Source organism: Taeniopygia guttata, chromosome 28 (assembly GCF_048771995.1).
Source record: "Taeniopygia guttata chromosome 28, bTaeGut7.mat, whole genome shotgun sequence".
Taxonomy (NCBI): domain Eukaryota; kingdom Metazoa; phylum Chordata; class Aves; order Passeriformes; family Estrildidae; genus Taeniopygia; species Taeniopygia guttata.
Window position 1 is genome coordinate 4,163,525 of NC_133053.1, and position 20,935 is coordinate 4,184,459.

General features: G+C 45.9%; 1 protein-coding gene across 2 annotated transcripts in view; it reads left to right on the top strand.

The window, feature by feature from the left end:
• AP3D1 (adaptor related protein complex 3 subunit delta 1) overlaps positions 1–17,320 on the top strand; it is a 40,682-nt gene extending 23,362 nt beyond the window's left edge. Inside the window, exons 12-33 of one of the 2 annotated variants that reach the window (XM_030257171.4) lie at positions 250–395; positions 1,111–1,259; positions 1,351–1,581; positions 2,995–3,226; positions 3,611–3,756; positions 3,882–4,023; positions 4,766–4,837; positions 5,554–5,629; positions 6,410–6,609; positions 7,263–7,336; positions 8,495–8,518; positions 9,535–9,748; positions 10,928–10,990; positions 11,598–11,696; positions 12,466–12,615; positions 12,738–12,785; positions 13,123–13,312; positions 14,356–14,444; positions 15,411–15,496; positions 15,847–15,968; positions 16,699–16,778; positions 16,936–17,320. In XM_030257171.4, coding sequence (XP_030113031.4) covers positions 250–395; positions 1,111–1,259; positions 1,351–1,581; positions 2,995–3,226; positions 3,611–3,756; positions 3,882–4,023; positions 4,766–4,837; positions 5,554–5,629; positions 6,410–6,609; positions 7,263–7,336; positions 8,495–8,518; positions 9,535–9,748; positions 10,928–10,990; positions 11,598–11,696; positions 12,466–12,615; positions 12,738–12,785; positions 13,123–13,312; positions 14,356–14,444; positions 15,411–15,496; positions 15,847–15,968; positions 16,699–16,778; positions 16,936–17,031 — 2,729 coding nt within the window. In that variant the 3' untranslated portion in view covers positions 17,032–17,320. The remainder of the gene's footprint in view (positions 1–249; positions 396–1,110; positions 1,260–1,350; positions 1,582–2,994; positions 3,227–3,610; positions 3,757–3,881; positions 4,024–4,765; positions 4,838–5,553; positions 5,630–6,409; positions 6,610–7,262; positions 7,337–8,494; positions 8,519–9,534; positions 9,749–10,927; positions 10,991–11,597; positions 11,697–12,465; positions 12,616–12,737; positions 12,786–13,122; positions 13,313–14,355; positions 14,445–15,410; positions 15,497–15,846; positions 15,969–16,698; positions 16,779–16,935) is intronic. The other variant, XM_012571247.5, reaches the window with a different exon arrangement.
• The last annotated feature ends 3,615 nt before the right edge of the window (positions 17,321–20,935 follow it).

The window sequence follows — 20,935 nt, forward strand, 5'->3', positions numbered from 1 at the left end:
TGCTGTCTGTGGTCTTGTAAATCTAAAACAGTTTTTTCCATGCTCTGGGACTTCACTTTTTATAGAGTAGCTGCTTGGAAAGCAGTGACAGCTATTTTCAGCAGAGTGAGCATAATAGTAAAATGTAAGAGTGTTGACTTACTTTAGTGACTGCAAAGAATACTGAGAAATTTTTAGCTTTAAGATTTCATGCTCAGCCCAAAACAGTGTTTCTATATTTGGAAAGAAGTTTTATTTTGTCTTTCACAGTGAAGTACTTGGGCCTGTTAGCTATGTCCAAAATCCTGAAAACGCACCCCAAGTCAGTTCAGTCTCACAAGGATCTCATTCTCCAATGTTTGGATGACAAAGATGAGTCCATCCGACTCCGAGCTTTAGATCTCCTCTATGGCATGGTATGTTCCTACATTTATTTCTGCAGCCCCACTGACCCTTGTAGGAAGGTGCTGTTTAAGGAGAACATGGAACTTTCTCTACCCACTCCACAGCAGACTTTTGATAACAACTCCCATATCTTCTCTGGCACTTAGGACAAGTAAAATATCAGGCTCAGCATGAGGGCTTTAAAACTTCTGATTCAGACTGGGTGGAATTTCTCAGTTCAGGCCCATGGAAATCACCCATTTTGAAATCAATTCCATTGGATGTTAATGACTCCTAAATTTGTTTCTTTTTTAAGCAAAAATGTTTCAAACAAACTTTATAAGCTGGCAGTAGAAGATTCACTTTGTCTTGAATTTCTGTATTGCTGATAGTAATTCTAATCCTCAGCTCTCCCACAGCAAAGTCATCACAGAATCAGCTGGGTTGGAAAAAACCTTGGAGATCATCAAATTCAGCTTATGACCCAACACCTCTTGTCAGCCAGGCCATGGCATTAAATGCCACAGCTAGTCTTTTCTTAAACATCTTGTGACTTGTGCTGGCTCTTGTTTAACAAAAACATTGAACAGCATTAAACAGGTTCATTTTTGGGTTGGGGCCCACAGAGTTGGTTCTGCTTTCTTGTTAACATGATAAGAGTCCAAAGAGCCAGCAGCCACTTTATTGGAACTGGAAGGACTTGGCAGTGTAGGAAAGTGGTTGAACCCTTCACCACCTCTTTAACAGGTCTCCAAGAAGAACTTGATGGAGATTGTGAAGAAACTGATGATTCACGTGGATAAAGCCGAAGGGACGACGTACCGAGACGAGCTGCTGACCAAAATCATCGACATCTGCAGCCAGTCCAATTATCAGTACATCACAAACTTTGAATGGTCAGTGCTTTCAGCTGCCATCTTGGGGCTCATCACAAAGGAAATGCAGGGTTGTTCTCTGATACCCACCCATCCCTTCCCCTTGCCATAGGTACATAAGCATCCTGGTGGAGCTGACCCGGCTGGAGGGCACGAGGCACGGGCACCTGATCGCCGCGCAGATGTTGGATGTGGCCATCAGAGTGAAGGCCATCCGGAAGTTCGCAGTGTCCCAGATGGCCATGCTGCTGGACAACGCCCACCTCATCGCCAGCAACACCCAGAGGAACGGCATCTGCGAGGTGCTCTACGCTGCTGCCTGGATCTGTGGGGAGTTCTCCGAGTAAGTGCAGACAGAGCCTGGTGTGCCCTGAGGGGCAGCTTTTGGGCAAAGCTTTTGGTCACTGAAATATGTTTTTGAGAGAGGATTCAGAGTATGTACCTTAATGCCATAAAAGTGATTGTTTTTCTCTTGTTCCTTCACACTATCACTCCTCAGCTCTTTCTAGCCAAGACATTTTTAACTATCTGATAATTTTTCCTGTCTCTCCAACCTTGCCCATTCGTGAAGGAAGCTGTAATATCTGTGAAATTCTGTGAATCACAGAATCCCAGAATATTCTGAGTTAGAAGGGACCCTCAGGGATCATCAGCCCAGCCCCTGTCCCTGCACAGACCCCCCAACAGCCCCACCCCGAGCAGCCCTGAGAGCGCTGTCCAAACGCTCCTGCAGCTCTGGCAGCCTCGGGGCCGGGACCATTCCCTGGGGAGCCTGGGCAGTGCCAGCACCCTCGGGGGGAAGAACCTTTCCCTGAGCTCCATGCCAAGGCCTGGCACAGCTCCAGCCCTTGCTGGGCTCCAGGAGCTGTCCCAGAGCAGAGCTCAGCCCCTGCCCCTCTGCCTCCCCTCATCTCCTGTGCTCCAGCTGAACCAGCCAAGTGCCCTCAGCCGCTCCTCAGACCTTCCCCAGCTCCGTGTTCCTCCTTGGGACACTCTCCAACAGCTTTGGATCCTTCTGGTAATTGTTAGATCTTAAGACATTGAAGGAACTTCTTAATCATTAAGGTCTACTCCCATTTATATTCTAGGGAACATATGCAATCACCGTGTTTGAATTAGTTTTTTCTCTCATCCCTGTTTTGCCCTTGTTAAAAGGTTTTTGCAGAGCCCCATCTTCCTGGAAATTAAAAGCTGTAATCTTTTTGGTCAAAATTTTTCGGCCATCACAGTAGCACAATTTTCAGTATGTTTTTTTAGCTTCAGCAGATATTTTTGTTTCTTGATTATGCAGATATAACTGTTATCCAGCTTTTCTTGTGGTAGATTGGACAGGTATGGTACTGGAGTCTCCTCTTACCAGCTAGTTTGGTGTCTCCTTCTAATAGCCACTCTGAACACTGGCTCCAGTTTAAATTCACACTGTAGGTGTGATATTGGGGGAATGCTGATACAGCTCAGATCTTCATTTTCTTTAAAAAAAAGAAAAAGTTGTACAAAGAAAACTGCATATGAATAAGTAAGAAAATACTCTTCCAGTGTTATCACATTTTTACTTAGAAATAAACTTAGCTTTCAATTTGTAATAGTCCAGTACCTTTTTTGTGCATCTTTCATTTAGTTGTGAGCAGATAATTTGGAGTAAGAGCATCAGATCTGTTAAAACAAAGTGCTGTCATCTATATTCCTTTGTGTATTAAGCACTGCCTGCTGGATTTTATTTTTGCTTGCCTTTCATCTGTGTGTTCTACCCTTACAGACACCTTGAGGAGGCAAACCAAACCCTGGAAGCAATGTTGAGGCCCAAAGTTACAACCCTGCCTGGCCACATCCAGGCTGTTTACGTGCAGAACATGGTGAAGCTCTATGCATCCATCCTGCAGCAGAAGGAGCAGGCTGGGGAGAAGGAAGCAGCTCAGGAAATTACACAGCTGATGATAGAGCGCCTGCCTCAGTTTGTACAGAGTGCTGATCTGGAGGTTCAGGAGAGGGTAAGAGAATGAAATTACTTTGGGATTTATCATGGGAAGCCTTGGAGCAAGTCTGTGGTTCTCTGTGGCTGTGCACATTTTCTATAAGCTGTTATCAGTGACAAAGCCCAGATCTTATTGCAGTTTGATGCCATCTCTGAAGGCTGCCAGTAAGATCTTCACTCAAAACAATTTTATTTTAAAATTATTCAGGTACATAAGGTCAGAAAAACGACCAGCTAAAATAGAAGCTTAATATGGACTTTTTACATTTGCTTCAAACCTGCAGTTTATGCTGCTTCACTTAATTCCCTTAAGGGAGTAAAGCACCTGTTGACTTCAGTCTATTTGTTTGGTTCAGCTTGTTAAATATTAGTCTGAAACAACTTCTGCATTTGTTTTCAGGCTTCTTGCATCTTGCAGCTAATAAAATACATACAGAAGCTACAAGTAAAAGAAGTTCCTGTAGCTGAGGAAGTGATAGCCCTGTTTGCTGGTGAGCTGAACCCTGTGGCTCCTAAAGCACAGAAGAAAGTCCCTGTTCCAGAGGGGTAAAGTTCCTTCTCTCTCCCAGACCCTCATTTAAACTTTAAATAATAAAGCAAATTATATGATGAGACACTGAAATATTCAGGGGTAGTAAGTCAAGCTGTTTGTTTGCTGAAATTCTTCCCAGCCTGGACCTTGATGCCTGGATCAATGAGCCTCCATCAGACAGTGAGTCTGAAGACGAAAAGCCCAAAACAATATTTCATGAGGAGGAACAAAGGCATTCCAGACACAGACAGCCAGAAATAGATGAAGAGGAACTGGCCAGAGTGAGTGAATGTTAAAATGCTTTTCCCTACATAATTTAGTAGTAATCTAAGTGGTGCTGGAGCAGTGGGGGCTGCTGTGGATTCTCCATGTAGCCAGGGAGCCCTTCTGCTCTCCATAGCTCAGGAAAGCTGATCACTGATGTGAGCTGATGCTTATGGACTTGAGCAACTTCTGTGAATGACTGCAACATGATTGTGCTCAGCAGTGATCCCACCTTTCTGCCTCTGACCTCTTTGCTTTCACAGAGAGAACTTGTTATATGTATCTTCACTTCTTCCTCTCCTTGCAGAAATGAAAACAGGAGCGTTCCAATTGCCATCAAAAATTAATGTCTGGGAAGTTATTATCTCTAGTCTATAATTAAAAAGCAAGGAAGGGAGTTCTAAGGAATATTAGTTATGGTATCATATACAATGGTTTGGGACAGGAGGGACCTTAAGGCTTATCTCATTCCACCCTCTGCCATGAGCAGGGACACCTTCCACTATCCAGATTGCTCCAAGTCCTTTCCCACCTGGCCTGGAACTCTTCCAGGGATGGGAATTAGTAATGGTACCTGCAGTTCTATCCTAGAATGTCTGGTAACTCAGAACTGCTTTATCACACACAAGCTGCTCTGCTGTAGTCTTTTCACAGTAGTTATGTATTGTTCTAAAAATGCAGGGAGCTTTTGTTTTGCACTTTGTCTTTTATTTCTTTGCTTACAAACAAACATTGTAACTGCAAATCTTTTACTTTCAGCGTCGGGAAGCTCGGAAACAAGAGCAGGCAAACAACCCATTTTATATTAAAAGCTCTCCTTCCCCTCAGAAGGTGAGTCTGAATTTCAGTATCTCATTGGACTCTGCTGTCACTGTGAAGGCTCCCTGAATATCAGAGCTGCAGCCTCCTCTGGGACATTCTGATATTTCCCCTGCACTTTGCCCTTCCCACTGTATAATGCATGGACTGGAGTGGCTGCCTGCAACTGTTTTTATGACTCCTGTTTGTGCTGAGAATCTCCTGAGTGACCTGGTACCCAAGAGCAGCCTGTGAGAGAATCTGTGCAGTTTGTCCCAGCCCTGGCTGATGGCAACCTGCAGAGGGTGACCCTGGAGCACAAACTGTATTTTGTGGATCAGAAGGTTGTTGTGGTCTCTGAATACCTTTTTCAGGGAAAGAACTTCCTTTATTCCCTCTAGATCTGAAGGACTGCCCCATTATCCTCAACTCCAATCTCCAAATTTAGCTTCTGAAGTGGCAAGTTATTAGCAATAAAACAAACCAAAGATTCTTCAGAGAGCTGCAATAATTCTTCAGGGCAGTAGTGGGGTTAAAAAACTATAGCTAAGATTAGGATCCTTTGTAATAGTTATCAGCTGGCTTTAAAACACACTCTGCTGCCACACAGAATTAACAGCAAGCTGTTCCATTCCTATCTTTTAAAATGTTCACTTAAGGGATTGAACTGCTTGATGTTTTGTTATATGCCTATTTACAGAAATTTGTGCTGGCAGTGCTCAGAAAGTAACAAATCTTTCTTTTCCCAGCGATACCAAGACACTCCAGGGGTGGAACACATTCCTGTGGTCCAGATTGATCTTTCTGTCCCATTAAAAGTTCCAGGTAAGCACAGCTAATCTTTTAAAATTAATTAAAGAAATTCAGTTTAGCAAAAGTCATAATTCCTTCTTGGGACTTCCACCTGAGGTTTTGGAGGGCAAGGAACACACTTTCATTAGAGTCTGAAATATATCTCCTTAATTTACATTTAAAAATAGTACTTTGCAGTCTGAGTTCCTTTCAAGATAATATTGGAAATAATTGTGTGATTAGAAATACCATGCAGCCAGGTCTGTAACATGTAGAGGAACCACTGTTCTGTGTGGGAGCAGTCAGCTTGAAAATATCTTAGAGGTCTGATGGAGGAGACATGAAATAGAATCTAATGGTAGAGATACTGTTTCAATATCTTGTTTCAATTATCAAAAGTAGTTGTGTATCTAAGGAGTGGTTGGACGCAGCGCTGAAAAGGTGTTGATAAAGTGCCTTACATTTCAAGAGGTGAGTTCAAAGTGCAAATATTTAAGGCTTTTTCCAAAAGTTGTCAGTACAGCAGCAATGTCACCAATTCTCCTTAAAATTTCAATGTTTGGATGCTCCTTCTAATGCAATAATGTATCCAAGAATCAGGGAGCAGGCTTGAGCTCTGTCCTGTTTCTGGAGAGCTGGAGTAGACAGCAAAGCTGGTGCCTGGGGGCTGTGTGAGGTGATGTGGAAGCACACAGAGGTGTGGATCTGCCTGGCTGTGGGTAGCTGGAAGCAGGAGCAGGGCACACTCCTGAGGTGCTGTTGCAGTGCTCAGTCCACGTGCTCTGTACCTGACAGCAGCTTGGCTTTCCCCAGGAATGCCCATGTCAGACCAGTATGTGAAATTGGAAGAAGAGCGAAGGCATAAACAGAAACTGGAGAAAGACAAGAAAAAGAAAAAACAGAAAAAGGAAAAGAGAGGGAAACACCATCGCCACAACTCCCTGCACACGGAGAGTGAGGAGGACATTGCCCCAGCTCACCACGTTGATATCATCACAGAGGAGATGCCAGAGGTCAGTTCCTGTGGTTGGGGTCTGGAATTTATCTGTGTGCAGCTTCGGAGATTTTTCTTCCACAACTGCAGCCAGTCTGTGGTGTGGCAGTTCCAGAGCTGTGCCATCTTGCAGAGCTGTTTCAGAAATGACTGAGATGATCCCAGGCTGCTCTCTGCAGGGGAAGAAATTACTCTATTTTTTTAACAAAAAGACAAAAATTGCCACTGGAGCTCTTAAAAAAGTCAAAACCAACAAAACAATGTTAATCTCTGCTCTAAAAGTAACACTGTCCAAATAGCATTTATTATGCTCTGCTGCTTCACTTTGACAGTAACTTGCTGTCTAGTCAGCAGCTTTGCAGCTGATGATAATTAATTGCAGATGCTAATGATGTCATCTGTATTTGTTTCTAAAATTTCTTTTAATCAAAACTGAACAGCAGCAATTCAAATCCTGCTGTTTATGAAGAAGGGGTTTCTGTTCCAAATTAATCTTGAAACTGGATGCTGCATTGAAGTGCATTGTTCCCATAACTTACTGTGCCTGACTGCAGCTGGCCTGGTGCAGGGTTCAGAGGCTGAAAAAATTGTAATTTGGGTGGTGTTAAGCTTGAGTTTGAAAATTTCCAGTGGTTTGCTGCCTCAGTTGATGACTCTGTGTCTCTCCTGCAGAATGCTTTGCCCAGTGATGAAGATGACAAAGATCCCAATGATCCCTATAAGGCACTTGACATAGATCTGGATAAGTAAGTGGCAGTTTTGTGTGTGAGTTCACTGAGTTGCTAAGGGGGTGCCTGAGGGCAGGGCTTTGGCTGAGCAGCCCAGGAGGCAAAAAGGCTGAAATCTCTCCCCATGGCTTTGATGAAACCTCAGGTGCTCATCCAGCTTTGGCTCCCACTGCAGCTTGGATGATAAAATCCCAACTCCTGAGCATGAGAGAGGTTTGGGAGGGGCAGGAAAGTCACTAAATGTAGTGTGAGTGTGACTGAAGGAGTCTGGAAGCACAGACAGTGTCACTGGATCAGGTGTGGGTTACTCTGAGGTTTGGGTGCGTCCCACTGTCTCTCTGCTGTCACCTGTGTTGGCACTGAGTGTGACCTGTGTCCATCTGTCCCCTCAGAAGCTCTGTGTCCATGGCAAGCCTGTGTTGTGCTCACTGACCAGTAACTCCCACTGCCCTGTGGCCCTTCAGCGTGCTCCCACTGTTGTGTTCTGATGTGACTGAGCTGCCTGTCACACCTGTGAGCAGGCTGGTCCCCAGCCAGCTGCTGGGGCTGTGCCAGTGCCAGCACTCAGCCCCTGCACCCACATGACCATGAGCACTGGGCTGTGCAGTATTGCACACGGAGATTGGATTGGATTTTTTTTTAGTTGCTGTTTTACAAAATCACCATGCTAAAAATAATTGCTGATTTATGGTCCAGGGATGCCTCCTGTGAAATTTGGAAATCTGTGCAGGCCCATGTGGGTGTGTGTAGGATCTCTCTCTTCCTCTAATACTTCAGTCTGTGCATTTCTTTGCAGTTCCAAATTTATAGGGCTTTGGCCCCTCGGTACCTTGTGAAAAAATGTCGTAGCATTTTAAAAAAGTGAATAAAACAGTTTCTGAGGAACTTCCTTTTTTGGAAGGCCAGTCAAACTCTGCAGGAACAAATGTATAAAAGGAAATTAATTTCTCACTCTAGCCCCTGTATGAACATGGTGATTCTTAGCAATGCTGGGCACACCCAACAGAGCAGATCCTGTTGCTGTGCTCCAGGAGGCATTCAGGGCTGGTGGGTTGTTCTATCCATTCCCTCCCCTGTGCCATGAGTGCTGTGCTCTCTTGTCATGGTTTCTCATGTCTGTGTCCTCTCTCTTTCTTTCTGTGCTTGCACTGCTCTGTCTGTCACGCTCACATGCAGTCTGGTTTCAGGGAAGCCTTCCAGGTAAGAGTATCTCCTGAGTGTTGACCTTTGTCAGGTTGGTTGATTTTGGACAGTGCAAACCCTTGAAGGGTGGTAGAACTGGTAAATCAGAGACCCTCACGTTTGTAAATCTGTTTTGTCACTGGTTTTTAGCACCAGTGCTGTTCCTGTAGAGGTGTATCTGAAATAGTAAAAGATGAGGCCTGTTTGTTGTTCAATCTTCCCTTAATGTCTGAAAGTGAAAAATTAATTGGTTCTAATTATTAATGCAATATAAGCAAAAAAAATTGAGGCCATCAGAAATCTTCCTGAAGTTATGTTTGCTGTGCAAATGGGAAAATTAACATTAAATAAAAGCTGAGAAATATAAAAATATGTAGTTGGTGAAATGCTTGCTGATTTCTGGAAATGTTCGACAAGGGAGAAATTTTTGTGGGGTTTTTTTCCCATGTAGTGGGTTTATGATACCAGTGGTGCTACTGGTGCTTTTTGGAAACAGGTGTCTGAAGTTACATTTAACTTATAAAATGTGATAATAGAATAGAAACAGAGTGCAAACTTCCAGAATAAAAATTACTTAGAATAATTCCCAATTGGACTGATCTATTCATCAAGAACAACAAACCCCACACCCTTCAAGGGCTGCTGGAGCCATGCTGGCATTCCACTGCTCAAATTTCCACTCTGCTGGAAATGCTGTTCCACATCCTTGCTTTCCCTTGGAGAGGGATTCCATGGAAACGCCGTGTAACATGGAGCTGTTCCTCTGTGGGTGTTCCTCAGCCTGCAGGCCTCTAGCTGGCACCTCTAAGGGTTAAACAACAAGACCTTGGCTCTCTGTCACCTTCCAGTTGTTTCCTCTGACTCCTAACCCACAAGGGCAATGTCTGCAGTTGTATAAGTAAACTCCAGGTATATACACACTGATTTTAGGCTTGGGGGCCCAGCTCCCTGAGAACAAAGCACACCTTGTCTTGGACAGGTCATCGGGCTGAGGGAGGCTGTTTGCAGCAGGTAATTGTCTCTTTCTTTTCAAGACCCTTAGCAGACAGTGAGAAGCTGCCAGTGCAGAGACACAGGAATGTCGAGACCCTGAAGTCACCAGACTCAGAAGTTCCCCTAGTAGAGAAGAAGAGCAAGAAACCCAAAAAGAAGGAAAAGAAACATAAAGATAAAGAGAGAGATAAAGGAAAGAAGAAAGAGAAAGAGAAAAAGGTGGTAGAGGAGGAGGAGGAAGAAGAAGAAAAAAAGGTAATTCTCCAAGATTTGCATTATTTTAGCTCCTGCTGTTATTTATTGCTGAGTTTGGTTTGTTGCTTAGGAACAGTCCCATTTGACAGTTCAAACAGCTCAATGCATTCAGCCTCTATTTCCTTTAATTTTTACTACTGTAGCAGCAGGTATTTAAAGATTTCTGTTAATAAAAATAACATTTACTTAGCCTCCTAAGTTAGCAGAATTCAGCTTACTGCAGCCTACACAGTAGATCTGCCAGAGCTTGTGTGGAAGCTGAGTTTGCTGATATTTTGTATGTTTTCCAAGTGGGGAACTCTTTAGCAAAATATCTGGAACTAGTTTTGTGAGTGTCATTTGCTGTGCATCCTATCTCCCATGTGCTCCAGAGCCTTTCAGGTATAACCTGTGCCCTTAGCTGCCCATTGCTCTCAGGATATGAACCATCCTCCTGTTAACCCCCTGCAGAGCTGCACTGCAGCCCTTGGAATGCCAGGGATACCCTGGGGTGAGGATGCTGGGCAGGTGCTGTCAGCTGGGCCTGGCTTTGAAAGTGCTGAAAGACTGAAGGTTCTTGGTGTGTTTGCTCCTGAATGTGTCACAGCATGTGTGCATGAGGAGCACTCTGGAGTGCTGCATTTCCATGGGAACTTAAGGTTTTGATTAAATTGTTGTAGAGTGTCAGAATCCCAGACTGGGTTCAGAGGAACCTTGAAGCTCATCCAGTGCTACCTCCTGCCGTGGTGCTCCAAGGGTGCTCCAAGCCCCATCCAACCTGAAACCTGGCCTTGGACACTTCCATGGATCCAGGGGCAGCCACAGCTGCTCTGGGCACCCTGTGCCAGGGCTTCCCCACCCTCATAGGGGAGAATCCCTTCCCAGTATGCCAATTAGCCCTGCCATGTGTCAGTGGGAAGCCATTCCCCTTTGTCCTATCCCTCCATCCCTTGTCCCCAAGTCTTTCTCCCCTTCATGCCCTGCAAGGGGCTCTGAGCTCTCCTTGGAGCCTTCTCTTCTTCACATGAACACGCCCAGCTCTCCCAGCCTTTCCTCATAGGACAGATGTTCCAGCCCTGTGGTCTTTTTGTTTTGGTTTTCTTTTGTTGCTGTTGTTGGGGGGTGTTGGGCTTTTAATTTGATTTTTAAGAAAGATACAGAAACAATGATAATGTGGGGTTTTTTCCTCCTGAAATTCAGGGAGAAGACTTGGATTTCTGGCTCTCCACTGCTCCACCAACTGCTCCCACGCCCCAGGCACAGGTAGGAATCTTCCCCATCAGAAGACACTTCTCTGGTTATTCCTTGTCTGTGAGCTGTGCAGGAGTGCTGTGTCATGCTGCAGCACAGAGGGGGTAATCAGCTTCATCTCCTCAACTTCCTTCGGGGGAGCAGAGATATTGTGTCTGCCCAGTTCAGAGGAGCTGTAATGGGAGACTTCAGGCTTGTTCTGTGCAGATCAAGGGGTGGAAATAGAAATACAGATGCAGCTCCAGGCTTGGTTGATTTCGTTATTGATGAGTATAATGTTATACAGTTGTATGGTTTTATTTCCCAGTATGAGGTAGACTCTACCAACACTAATAGACATGAGAGACAGAGTGTGAAAGAAAAATTCTCATGAATTTTGATGGGAAATTCTAGAGGAAGAGACAAAGATATAAGGGATGGATTCCTTGGAGGAAATCTTCTGAATCGTGTCCTCAGGTTTCAGAGGCATAAAATGAAAGCCTTGATACCATGTTAGCCTAATGTCATTTCTGAAATAACAGTTGTGAAGAGTTGTCACTGTTGAGTTTCTTTTGGTGTGGGATTGGGTTGTTCCAGCTGCTTTCCATTAGTGTCAGAATCCTTCTGCTCATCTCCTCAGAGCGAGCCTGGAACGGGCACTGCTGTGGTGGCTGAATCTCAAGAGGTGAAAAAAGAAGAAAGGGAAGAACAAGATGAGGAGGAGGAGGATGAAGGAAAGGTAAGTGGTTCAAGTTAAGAGGAAATGGCCTCAAGTTACACCAGGGGAGGCTTAGTTGAGATATTAGGAAAGATTTTGTTGTTACTGTTTTTTAATGGAAAGGATTGTCAGGCATTGGAACAGGCTGCCCAGAGCAGTGGTGGAGTCACTGTCCCTGGAAATGTTCAAAAAACCTGTGGATGTGGCACCTGTGGACATGGTTTAGTGGTGGATGTGGTGGCACTGGGCTGATGGCTGGACCTGATGATCTTAAAGATCTTTTCCCACCTGAACAATTCTCTGGTTCTGTGTAGTTGCTGTCACCTTTCAGCCATATTCTCTTGCTGTCTCAAATGCCTCAAAAAGCAGCACACAGGATTTACCCACAGCATTGTTCAGTGCAGTGACTGCCTGGAAATGTTGCATCCTTCAGGAGCTGTGACCACCTCGTGGTCAGAGGTTTTGTTGTTCCCTGAGCCAAGGGACTGTCCCAGTTAAAGCTGAGCTTCCAAACACTTGGAGAGATTTGGCCTTGTGCTGTTCCCAGGTTACTTTGGGATAAGGTATGGACAGCTGGGTGGGGAGCAGGGTTTACTGGGACTCCACATGGAGTTAGTTTTGGGATTTAAGGAATGGTAGCTCTGTTTTGGGTTCTGCTGTATAGGGAAATTTTGTGCAGTCCGGGAAGTTTAAAGAGTGAGTCTGGAGTTAGAAGTCTGGTAGGGGGGTCATGGCTAGAAATCAACGGTTTCTTTAAGGGTTTGTTGTAGTTTCTTATTCTTCTTGGTAGAAATCCTCCAAGCATAAGAAGAAAAAGCACAAGAAAGAGAAAGAAGAGAAATCAAAGGATAAAAAGAAATCCAAAAAGAAGAGTCATCACAGCGAGGAGGAGCCCCCGGTGTCGGTGCAGAACGGGACGCTAGAGGATGAGCCACTACCAGTGAGTAGCTGTGCCTTGGCCTGGGGACAAGGAGAGCTCAGCTGCTTGGGAGGGAGGACAGCGACAGCCCTTTTCAGGGTCATTAGTTCTGCTGTGACTGTGAGTTCTCTCTTGTTTTTCAGCCCATGTCCAGTTACCGCCTTCTTGCTGAAAACCCATACATTAAAATGGTGAGTTTGGGGTGTTCATTCTGATTGCTGTCTCTGTGTTCCCTGAGGGAGGAGTACCCTGGGTTGCTGGAGTGACTTTCTGTAGCCATCACATAACTGAAGAATTGTTTCAATCCCAGAAGGTAGAACTATAACCAAGCTCCATTTCCTTTCCTTTGGGTGTCCCACTTTAATTTCTTAGTTGATATTTTCCCAGTCCTTAGCTGATCACTGGTGTGTTTCCATAATCTTATAGCTACACCAGATTACCTCCCTTTTGAACCTGGCTTATCCCCATGCTGTGTTGTGTTTCTTGAAGTTTGATTCTTTCCTGTGACATTTTTCCCTTCATTTGCAGACCTATGATATTCAAGGAAACCTCCAGAATGACAGCCAAGTTACTGTGTCTGTTATCTTTGAGAACAAAAGCACTAGCTTCCTTAAGAGCATGGAACTGAATGTCCTGGACTCTCTCAACACTAAAATGCTCCGACCAGAAGGATCATCAGTACATGATGGGATACCTGTGCCCTTCCAGCTCCCCCCTGGTATGCACGGCTTTGCACAGGGCTTTTGGAGTGTGGCTGGCCCTGCACTGCCCTCCTGTGGAAAGAGCTGCTTGAACTTCTTGCTGTTTTCCAGAAAAAACATCTCTGCCTGGGTGTTGCTGGGCTTTTCCACAGTTCCCTGGAGAGGATAAACCTTCTCCCAGTATGGCTGTAATGCAGGTGGTTCTGCACAGCAAGAGCAAAGCCTTAATCTAGGGCTGGGAGTCCAAATGTCTGAGTTCCTTTCCAGGTGCCTGCAGGCTAGCACACTTCCGACTACAGGAATCCAAAATTCATTATGTGTTTGTTATGAGATTTAAAATAAAACAAGGTAGTAGGTTTGTGAAGCATTAGAATACACTCTGGATTTATTCTGGAGCTCTTGTCCGACTGTTTGAATGGCAGAGGCCTTTTGCAGTGAAGGTTTGTGATAAGGATGTGCAAGGAGGGCAGCTGAGCCCTCCAGAAGTGTTAAGCACAGAAATGAAGGATAATGATTTTGTACAGAGCACAGTCAAATCAGTGGACTTCTCTGAATTTCCCTTCCTTCACTGAGGAGTTAATTTGAATCCTGAAACAGCTCACAGAGGGCTGGAGTGGCCTCAGGGTGCTTTTCAATCCCCAATGGAAAGCAGTGGGGTATTTGATTTGGTTTTAAATCTGTGTGCAGCAGTTCTCGACTTGTATATTAAAAGCAAAACATAGAAACATTAGAATTCAAATTAGCTCTGAAAGCTACTCTGAAATGTTTATAATATAATTCTAGTTATGCAAATAGTTTAAATATGTGGCACTGTGACACTTTGTCCAGGCACTTGCTCAATTACCACCATCAAGTGCCAACTCCCATTGCTGCTTCTGGGAGACCCAGGTGCTGTAACATTGACTCATCACAGCAGTTGTGTGTAGAACTCTCTTCCAATTCAAAGAATTTCAACCTTGGGTCAAAAATAGTCTGCACATAAGTCGGTTTATTCTAACTATTACTTACATCTGGAAACCATGTTCTGACCTGACTTTTCCCTCTCATTTCTTCACACTAGGAATCTCTAATGAAGCCCAGTTTGTGTTTACACTTCAGAGTATTGTTATGGCTCAGAAGTTAAAAGGAACACTGTCCTTTATAGTCAAAGTAAGTGCAGCTCTCAGCTGCCTCTGCTTCCTTGGGAACTGCGTCAGGGAGCTGGACTTGGGTGGGAAGCTCTGCTCTCGAGGTTTTTTTAGGCATCATTTCATCCCTGCTGCGCCAGCCCATTCTGTGAGGAACATTTTCACATGGCATCTTGTGCAAAGAGTGCCCCCATCCTGCGTCAGCACGTCCTAGATTGTCATTCCTGTCAGCGTGTGAGCAAGGCAGCCTGGAACATGTGCCACATTGCCAGCTAGAAAATCACACTGATCTGCTGGGGAAGGGAGAGAGGGAACCAGGGTCTGCTCCTTCTGATCTCAGTTGGACACTGCAGCCTGGTACAAGGCTGTAAAACAAAAATGAGAATTAGATGCAGTTATTAAGAATGGAAATCCAGACCAAGAGTGAGGTCAGCGGAAGGCATTGTTTAATAGGTATTGAGCTGGATAAGACTGTGGGTCTCTGATGTTATTTCAGTACAGTTAATGAAAGACCTGCATGAGAAGCTCAAAGGAAATGAATGGAGACACTTGTGGCTACTCCTGAGTCAGCCATTATCTCTATTTTAAGGGTTTCTTAAAAATAGCATGCTAGTCCTATTTTAGTACCTAAGAATCTGGGAACTATTAATTTATTATTTTGCTCAGAAAATGATGAACTGTAAAACCGCATCTCCAAGTGTTACTTTAAACTCAGTCTGCTCAGTTTATTTCAGCAGAGTGCAGGCAGAACTGCAGCCCAGTGTGTCCATTACCTGTTGTAGGTGCACTTATCAACCCCGCTGCCCAAATCTTTGAGTGGGTTGATGTGGTGGGGTGGTTCTCAGCTGATCCTTCAGGCCCAGCCAGGCTATTTGAGAGGGAACTCAGCCCTCAGCTCCTTGCTGGTGCCTCTGTGGTGGGTAGGGGTGTCTCCTCCTCTTGCTGCCTCAGGGCTCCCACTCACCTGCTCTCCTTTGCCCTGTTGCAGAATGATGAAGGTTCAACCCACGAAAAACTAGATTTCAAATTGCACTTCAGTTGTGCTTCATACTTGATCACGACGCCTTGCTACAGGTGAGTGCCCTCGTCGGCCCCAGCAGGCCATGAGCTGTGCCTGCTCCCTGCTCCTGTTTGGGCAGTGTCTCTGTAAGGTGAGACTGTTCAGATATGTCCAGTGACTGATTTCAAGTGGCTCTGCACAGGGAGCTCTGTGCCCTGTGGGCTGGCAGAGGCAGCTCTGGCAGCAAAAGGGCACAAGTTGCTCCAGTGGACTCTGGTGTGTGGTTTCTGTATTTGCTGTAAATCCATTTTCCTAGAGCTTGGTAGCACTTAAGTTTCTGTATCCTGATATGTTTCATGGGGCTGATGGGACAGATTTCACTTTCATTCCTAATAAAGCATTTACTTTCCTTCCTGTTCTGCAGTGATGCTTTTGCCAAGCTCCTAGAGTCTGGAGATCTGCACATGAGTTCTATTAAAGTAGATGGAATTAGCATTTCTTTCCAACATCTACTGGCAAAGATCTGTTTTCATCATCATTTTTCAGGTGAGTCTTGGTGGATGCAGAACCTCCTGCAGAGTTCCATATGCTAAAATCTCTGCCGTGCTTGGTGAGCATAACACTCCATGGGCTCAGCAGTCACAGGAGCAGATGATGTCCAGATTAAATACATTTGGGAGAGTTTTCTCTAGTTTTGCAACACTCAAAGCATGCAGTGTTCTTCAAAATGAATTCTCCTTGTGTCCCTTTGGAATTCCTGCAGCCCAGTGAGGCATGTGACAGCTATCATGGGAGCAGCTGGTGTGGAGTTCAGGCTGTAACTGTTCTCTGGAGGGTGGGTTTGATCTGCAGGGCTTCAGACTCCTTCCCCAGTGCTTCTTTTCAGTGAGGGAGAGCCTCAGCTATTCAGGTTTGGGTTTATTAATTAAAACAGCTGGCTGAAGCAAAACAACTGGCTGTTTCGTCATGCTCTGGTGTTTGCATTAGACATTGCCTCACTGGAAGTATTTCTGGGGAAGAAGTCTACATTCTGAGCAGTGTTTTTGCCACAGAACGTTTGTGGCTTAGAAGACAAATGACTCACCTCATTATTGTGAAACGTCCCAGAGAGAAGCCAGGAGGAGCCAGGCACATCTTAACCCTGACTTCCTCCTCCCCTCTGTAGAAGCCTCTGTTCCTCAAGGCCAGGCAGAGCAAGGGTTGTTCTCCAGAGGAAGCAGGGCTTGAATTAAAATGAAATGGAATGAAATGAAATGAAATTGCTGTTTCTCTGCAGTTGTGGAACGCGTTGATTCGTGTGCATCCATGTACAGCCGTTCTATCCAAGGCCATCATGTCTGCCTACTGGTAAAAAAGGTGAGAGCACTGTAACCCCTGAGAGAAGCCAAACCTGGAGCCTTCCCTGCCTTTCTCTGCCTGTTTCCAGTCCCTGAATTTAGCTGGGAATGCGTTTATCCCCACTTGAAAGAGGAGCTAATGTTTTTTTTTTTCCTTTTTTTTTTTCCTTTCCAAGGGAGAGAACTCTGTATCCATAGATGGGAAATGTAATGATTCTACCCTGCTTAGCAACTTGTTGGATGAGATGAAAGAGACATTGTCCAAGTGCTGAATATTCCTGATAAAATATTCCAACAACAAGAAACACACCCAACGTGTAAAGACGAGCAGACCCAAGTGTTAAGTTTCTCCCTCGTACGCATGTACTACCCTGGGGCACGTGCTTTCAGTTAACTCCACCATTGGTTGCAGTTTAGACATTTTAAGGCTGTATGTTACCTTTTTATTTTCAGAACTTTTTACAAACTGTGGTGTTAACCCTTTCTAGCCCAAAGAGATCCTGGTGACATGACTGGAGGAGGGAGGGAGGGAGGGGTGGGCACTATTTATTCAGCAGCTCATGATGATCCCATGACCTTCATCTGTGTGGGACGGCGACTGAGCAGGACTTTATCAACAGTAGCACAGTTTGTTGTTTGTGCTTATGCCAGGGAAGGTTGACTTAATCCTTAGCCATGAAATATGTCTTCAGGGCTGCTGTAGTTGATGTATATTTCTAGCAGAGGCTGGTGCTGGACCAGAAGGCCTCTTTTTGGTTTTTTTTATATATATATATGATTTATTATTATCTCAAGATCTATTGTGATCAGCATATAAATATCCTCCATCTCCTTGAGCTAATCCAAAGGAGCCCTGTGGGAACTGGGATGTTTGAGTTTCTGTTTATAGTAGTTGCCTTGAGCCTTAACCTTCCTTTAGTGACAGCTGGAAGAGTTGAGTGTGGAAGCATGAAAGGGCTGGAAGTGTTATTGTTTGGGTCTGTGCTCCCCTCGACTGCCCCACACACGGAATCTGTCAGGCCTCTCCCCTTCGAGCTGTCTCTGCTGATGTGTTTTATGAGTCCACTTCAATTTCACATTCCTGAACAGTTAAGCTGTAGCAAGAAACTGGAAATCCAAAGGGGTCTGTTCCTGCTTTTTTATCCTTTTGCTCACCAGCTGAGGTTGACCATTACCAGGTCATGGGTGCAGGTCCATGTCCTCCCTCTGGGCTCTGAAACCAGCAGGGTCATTCTGTCTCAGTGTCCCTCAGCCCTGCCCTTGCAGCTGTGAGAGCAGATTTGGCAGCACAAGTGCCCCGGGTCCCTGTGGCAGAGCCCTCCCTGCCAGGGTGCAGGAAAAGAGGGATGGAAGGGGAGCCCCTGTCCCAGATGCAGGAAGGAGGAGGGATGAGGATCCCCTCTCCCAGCCAAGGGTGCAGGAGAGGGGTCATGGGGAGCTGCTCTCCCGTGCAGGATAGGGAGGGGGCTGAGGGGCTGCAGATTTGGGACTGTAGCAGTTGCTTTACAGGGAAGAAGTGTGAGTCTGGGAAGTGCCCATTCTGCACTACTGGGATCTCGTGGAGTCACTGACAGGAAAGGGCTGTCAGTGTCCTACAGAGATGCTCAGTTGATGTCCTTCTCCAACATCCCTTGCTTTCAACTTATTTTTTATTCCCTTGCTCCATTTCTTTCCTCACAGTTCCGCACCCAGTGAGCAAAACTCCATGGAAGGGTTTTGCTTTGAGGCACAGGTCAGGAGCAGTTGATTGCTCCAAAAAGGTGCCCAGGGAGGAGCTGGCTGTGTCTGCACGTCTCCAGCACCACCACCACTCCTAAAACACCAAACCCCATGCAGGGAGCAGGAAAAAGTGTTGATCTTATTTGTTGGGTGATGTCCTGTACTTTACGCGTGTCTCGTGCTCTTTACGCTCTTCCCACAGGAGGTATTTTGGCAAAGGCTCTGCTCTGGTGCTCTGGGTTCCTTGCCAGGCCCAGCTCTGTGTCCGACCATGCTGCCACGATGTGGAGGGTTTGGTTTTGGTCAGCCTCCCTTGGTTAGCCAGTTGTGTATTAGAAACTGAACATATTAAAATTGTCTTAAAGGATAATGTTCCTCAATTAGTGTTTGGGTTTTTTAATTCATGGATGAAAACTGTCACTTTAGCATGTAGAGTCTCTTACAGAATCCTGTGCAGTGATTCTAGAATTTTGAAACTGTATGATGTGTTACATTCACAAATTTATTTGCTATCAACATTCCCTGGGAAAAAAAAAAAAAAAAAAAGAAAAAGAAAACAATATACCACAAGCTGCTGTAATGATTTTGTGTCAAGATGATCCAATAAACTTTCAAAACAAAGTTAAATTTTTGGCTTTATAAATGGTCCTTTCATAAGACCGTTCCAGTTTGGATGGACCCAAAACCAAGGCATGGATTTACCCCAGGGCTGAATAATGTATCTTCAGTGGAGGTAAGAGGAATCTCCTTCCTAAAGGAGGTAGGGAATTCCTAATGCCACCCCCCTTGAAAGGCAGCTCTGCAACAGCAGCTGTCACTAACACTGAAATTACAGGAAAAAATAATTCAGACTATCTCAGTTAAATCTCCACTGATTGTTTTTTTTGGTTTTTTGTTTTTTGGGTTTTTTTTGGATCAAGATTGATTGCAGCTAAAATCCAACACTTGGAAAATGGGAGCTCTGGTCTGAATGAGGCCAGAATCAGCCCCTGCTGTTGCTTCCTCTTGGCCTCCAGTGAGATTTGTGACAAATGTGGTGACATTAAGGCCCTGTGAGCTGATTCTGCCCTTTCCTCAGCCCTGGAGTGCTGTGTCCAGTTCTGGGCTCCTCTGGAGCAGAGCTGGAGCTCCTGGCATGGGGCCTGTGCAGGGCTGTGAGGATGACGAGGGGATGGAGAATCTCCTGTGAGGAAAGGCTGTGGGAGCTGGGACAGGGGGAAGAGCAGCAATGAATATAGATATAGACAACAGATATAATATATATGGATATATAAAGTGCCAGAGGCCAGGGCCAAGCAACAGCATCAAAGGTAATGGGAAGGAATTGAACCCAGGAAATTCCACCTGAGCACGGGAAGGACTTTGCCCTGCAAGGGCGGCTGCCTGTGATAGAGCTGCCCAGAGGTGGTGAGTAACCTTCCGTGGAGCTCCTTAAAATCCATCTGGACACAATCCTGATGTGCTCAGGGGCCCCTGCTGAGCCAGGTGAGCTCTAGTGGTGCCTCCATTCCTTGGTTGTGTGACCACGAGCTTGGCACACAGGCTCCTGCCCTGGGGCAGAGCATCATCTGCTCCTGGAGGAATCGTGCCAGAGGTGCCCGCGGCTGCTGGAGCAGAGCCCGGCCGTTCCCGTTCCTGGAGCAGGAGCAGGATCAGCTGCTCTGAGTGCTGCCAGAGACCCCGAGCAGCTGAGGCTTCAGCCCAGGTCCTGCAGCTCAGCTGGGCTGGACAGGGGCTGTGAACACCCTGGGCTTGCTCAGCCTGGAGAAAAGGGGACTCAGGGGTGACCTCAGCACTCTCTAAACTCCCTGAAAGGTGGCTGTGCTCAGGTGGGGTTGGGCTGTTTCTCCAGGAGCTGACAGAACCAGAGGACACAGCCTCAAGCTGCCCCAGGGGAAATATAGGTTGGATATTAGGAAGAAGTTTTTTACAGAAAGGTGATAAAGTTCTGGAATGGCTGCCTAGGGAGGTGGTGGAGTCACAACCCCTGGATGTGGCTCTGGGTGCCAGGGTTGAGTTGAGGTGTTGGGGCTGGGTTGGACTCGATGATCTTTGGAGGTCTCATCCAACCCAGTGATTCTGTGATTCTGTGAATTGGGCTGGGGGCTGTGAACACCTGAGGGACTGAACTGGGCTCTGCCAAGGTTGTGGGGCACCTGGGATGGAGAGCTGCAGGCTCAGCCAGGGGTGCTGGAAAAGCCCTCGTGGGACAAGGCCCCGGAGGTCCCACAGGCTCTCTCCAGCTCTTGGCACCTTTTGATTTTGGGCTTCCCCCGGGATTTCCCACCGGGGTTTGACTTTCCCCATCCTGGTTCTGAGCAGTTCCCTTTGAACGGGGGCTGGTTCTGGCCACTTCTCCTTTCTATGACCTTAAAGTTGAGGTCTGGGCAGGTCCCTGCAGCTGCCCCTGTTGGACCAATGCCCTGCTTAGAGTCCCCTGAGCATTCCTGCCCTGTC